This window comes from Hermetia illucens, chromosome 4 (assembly GCF_905115235.1).
Source record: "Hermetia illucens chromosome 4, iHerIll2.2.curated.20191125, whole genome shotgun sequence".
Classification (NCBI taxonomy): Eukaryota; Metazoa; Arthropoda; class Insecta; order Diptera; family Stratiomyidae; genus Hermetia; species Hermetia illucens.
Genome location: NC_051852.1, coordinates 162,717,521 through 162,720,829, shown reverse-complemented (window position 1 = coordinate 162,720,829; position 3,309 = coordinate 162,717,521). Strand labels below are relative to the sequence as shown.

At 36.2% G+C, this 3,309-nt stretch overlaps 1 protein-coding gene across 1 annotated transcript; it reads right to left on the bottom strand.

Annotated features, from left to right (window-relative positions):
- Positions 1–868: 868 nt before the first annotated feature.
- LOC119654145 lies at positions 869–2,335 on the bottom strand. The gene is made up of 2 exons (XM_038059307.1): positions 1,774–2,335; positions 869–1,488 (listed from the first exon to the last, which is right to left on the bottom strand). The coding sequence occupies exons 1-2, from the start codon at positions 2,333–2,335 to the stop codon at positions 869–871; spliced, it is 1,182 nt and encodes a 393-aa protein (XP_037915235.1).
- Positions 2,336–3,309: the final 974 nt, after the last annotated feature.

Genomic DNA, 3,309 nt, shown 5'->3' with positions numbered 1-3,309 from the left:
TTAACACAAAAATGAAATGGGCCTCGAAATTAGAGATTGGTAGACAGACTCGTCACTACAAAAGGAACGTGAGGCGAACTCTCAGATTGGATTGACTAAATCGAACCCGGAATATTCTATTCGAATCTGGAACACCCAATCCCTGTACGGACCAAAAAACAAGAACAAATTCTGCTCCAGCGGTTAAACCTATTAACTAAGAATGAAACTGTAAGGAGGGTAAGCCAAGGATGATTTAAGCGTAGATTTCTAACTATTGATAAGAGAAAGTGCCACCTTCCTTTTTTAAGGTAGTAGCCTGGTAACTTATGCCTATTTTCATGACTTTTTTGGAGGGTGGTTTTTTATAGGAAAATGAAAATGAATTATCTTGAATATTTAGAGTGTTTTTATTTACATATTGAAAATATAAAAAAAAATTTATTTGAAAAAATTTAATAGTTTATAACTATTATTATTGTCACTCGAAGTTGGAACCTCAAAAAAAATGCACATGGGTGGCCCGGGTGATTTTGGCTCTTGATGTCATCTGAAATCAAATATTCTTGATTATTCTTAATCTATAGACATCTCATTCTGGTCGGATCTACCGAAGTTAAATTTCAAGCGTAAATCACAAAATGGCGGACTTTGAAAAAAAGTCCTTTTATTTTAGCAAAGAAAGGGTTGTAAAATAAAAAGTTAGGGGTGGAAAAAATTCTCTTTAGTACCGACGAGAACTATACGTGTGTAGAACAGCCTGTTAAAATTTGAAAGCAATCGGTTCAGTAGAAAAAAAGTTAGGACCCGGGCCGACCAGAAAAACAATGTTTTGAGAAAAACGCGTTTAAAGTTCAACAACAAATTTTCCTAAGTAAACTTATACTTGTCAATCGTCGATGCCTGGAGCGTATAATATGCCTTCATCCTCTTCATAGGCATCATTCTCTGCAACTTTGTCCGCTCTTCGACTCTTTCGGGCTTCTTTCGATGACATTGCTGTGGCATTTTCCGCTTTTGCAATCCGAGATTTATTGTAGGATTTTGCAAACGCGACAGCGCACGGGCCGAGCGTAACGTCCATGACTTCCAATATTTTTAGTACTGGGAAAAATCCTTCGTTAAATATACATGCTGCAGTGAATGCAGCAATTTCTAAAGTTTTTTGGCCTACAAAAATATGTTTTGGTGCAAAACTCCAAACACAATGATTAAAAGCCTCGTTATTATTCTGTGTGTTTCTTCCTAAACATCTTTCCAAAAGATCATCTGATGACAGATCTTCGTAAATTGGTTCCAAAAGATTTGCAGTGTCATTATCGAAAGCAGGTGGATGAACGAACGTATCTTCATGACCTTCAGATTTCAATTTTTGATACTTGCACCAGGAATCGGGACCCTCTGGGCAATAAGAATGCTGGGGCTCTTCATCAGTTGATATCAAATGATAATAGGTTGCCCATATAGATTTTCTCATATTTTCTACAGAGTCTTCATTTCTCATAATAGCTAAGCCATAATAAGTACTAAGTTTGATCATTAATTTATTAGTTAGTGTCAGACTTTTGGTAGCTTTGGTGCTCTCGGTATCAATGGTATCCTTCTTTGGTGTTCTTGTTTTTTTTGGTGTCGTCCCTTTCTTCGGAGTTACTCCTTTCTTTGCTGTTACTTCTTTTTCTTCTTTATAATTTTTCTTCGTTTTTTTAGATTTTTCTTCAGCAGCTTCTATTTTTTTTTTAGCTTTTTGGAGCTGCGTTAAAGTTTTTTTAGCTTCTTTGACTCGTCTGTACATACGCTTTTTCACATGTAAAACGCACTCATTTTTTTCAACTTTAGGATCATTGTTATAAATATTTGCTTCTAGTAAATTTTTATAAGTTTTGGAGTCCCCATCAACAATATATTTTTTATATTTTACACCGAGCTCTTCAACGGATCGTCGAAACATTTCAATAACTCCGTCAACCTCCATCTTACCAGAACTTCCTTCGTGATTCGCCGTACACTCAGTCTGATGATCCTCGTACCATTCTAAATATTCATCTTTATTTTCTTTACCCACCCACTTTTCACAAGCTTTACAAACTTTAGATTTAACGATAACGTCTATAACTTTATTAGAGTACTTTCCGATTAAAGAAACGATACCTAGTAGTGACGTAAAGCCACGTTTTGCCCATGAACCATCACCCGAAACTGTTATTTCATCTGCAATATTTCCTTCTTGCTCATTTGCTTTTTTTTCTTCTTGTGCTGCTTTACGAAATAAAACTTTAGCAACACTTTTAACAGCAATATGTATTGTATCAAGGATACTGTAGTATCCGCTCTTACTTAAACCTGGTCCCAAATCCATCATGGCACAAAAAATGTTTATACCGGATAAACCAACACCGAATAGTCGCATAACAAAAGTAAGACGTCTGTTGACCTCAAACGCACTTTTGGGCAAGAATTAATCGTAGTGAATTCATTGCACTTACACTTTATACACAAGTTAAATCCCAATCCAACTTGAGATTTTTTCAGAAATTTTATATCACTCTTGCAAGCTTTACAAATCAGAACACTTTCTAAGGCACTGAATACTAAAGTGAAACTTAAAAGAGCGTAAGTTGAGCTCTCATCAATGGCTACTTCAATATCTGCTTCATTTTTTAATTTTTCAGCAGACTTGCTCACACATGTTACATCTTTTTCAGCAGTGTATCTATTACCGTGAAATTTTCGCTTGACGCCTGGATCTCCAGGACTTTTCGTACCACGTTTTTTCCTTTCCTATCCATCTTAGATGCTTACGTGTCAACGCACGATCAAATACTAACGAGTACTGTGAGTCAACAGAGTCAACCCAGGTATAAAAATGCGCGCAAACAAAAGAAGGGTCCAAGCGGTTGCAGCTGTGGGTCAACTTGAAAGGTTGGACTCCGAGGCGCTCTAGGAAACTCGTTATAACTCCCGAAATATTTCGAATTTCTGTCTGAAATTTTCACAGTATATTCTCAAGACATTGCACTTTCAAATTAAGCAAAAAAAAAAATTTTCGATTTTTTGAACTCAAGTTACCAGACTACCACCTTAATTAGAAAGATACCTGCACCACCCTCACACAGTTGAAAGTAGTCTGAAAATTCATCCTTCCACGAGGGGGTCTAGTCACTTAGGTAAAGAAATAAAGTTTCAGAAGTAATCGAAACTGCTATCCCAATCCTTTTATGATTGAAAAAATTGGAAGTTTTTGTACCTGAGGGCATAAAAGGCAATTGCAACCTACACAAACCCCTGTCGACTTTATAAAAGTTGGCAAATTCTAATGTATCGACCAAGAAG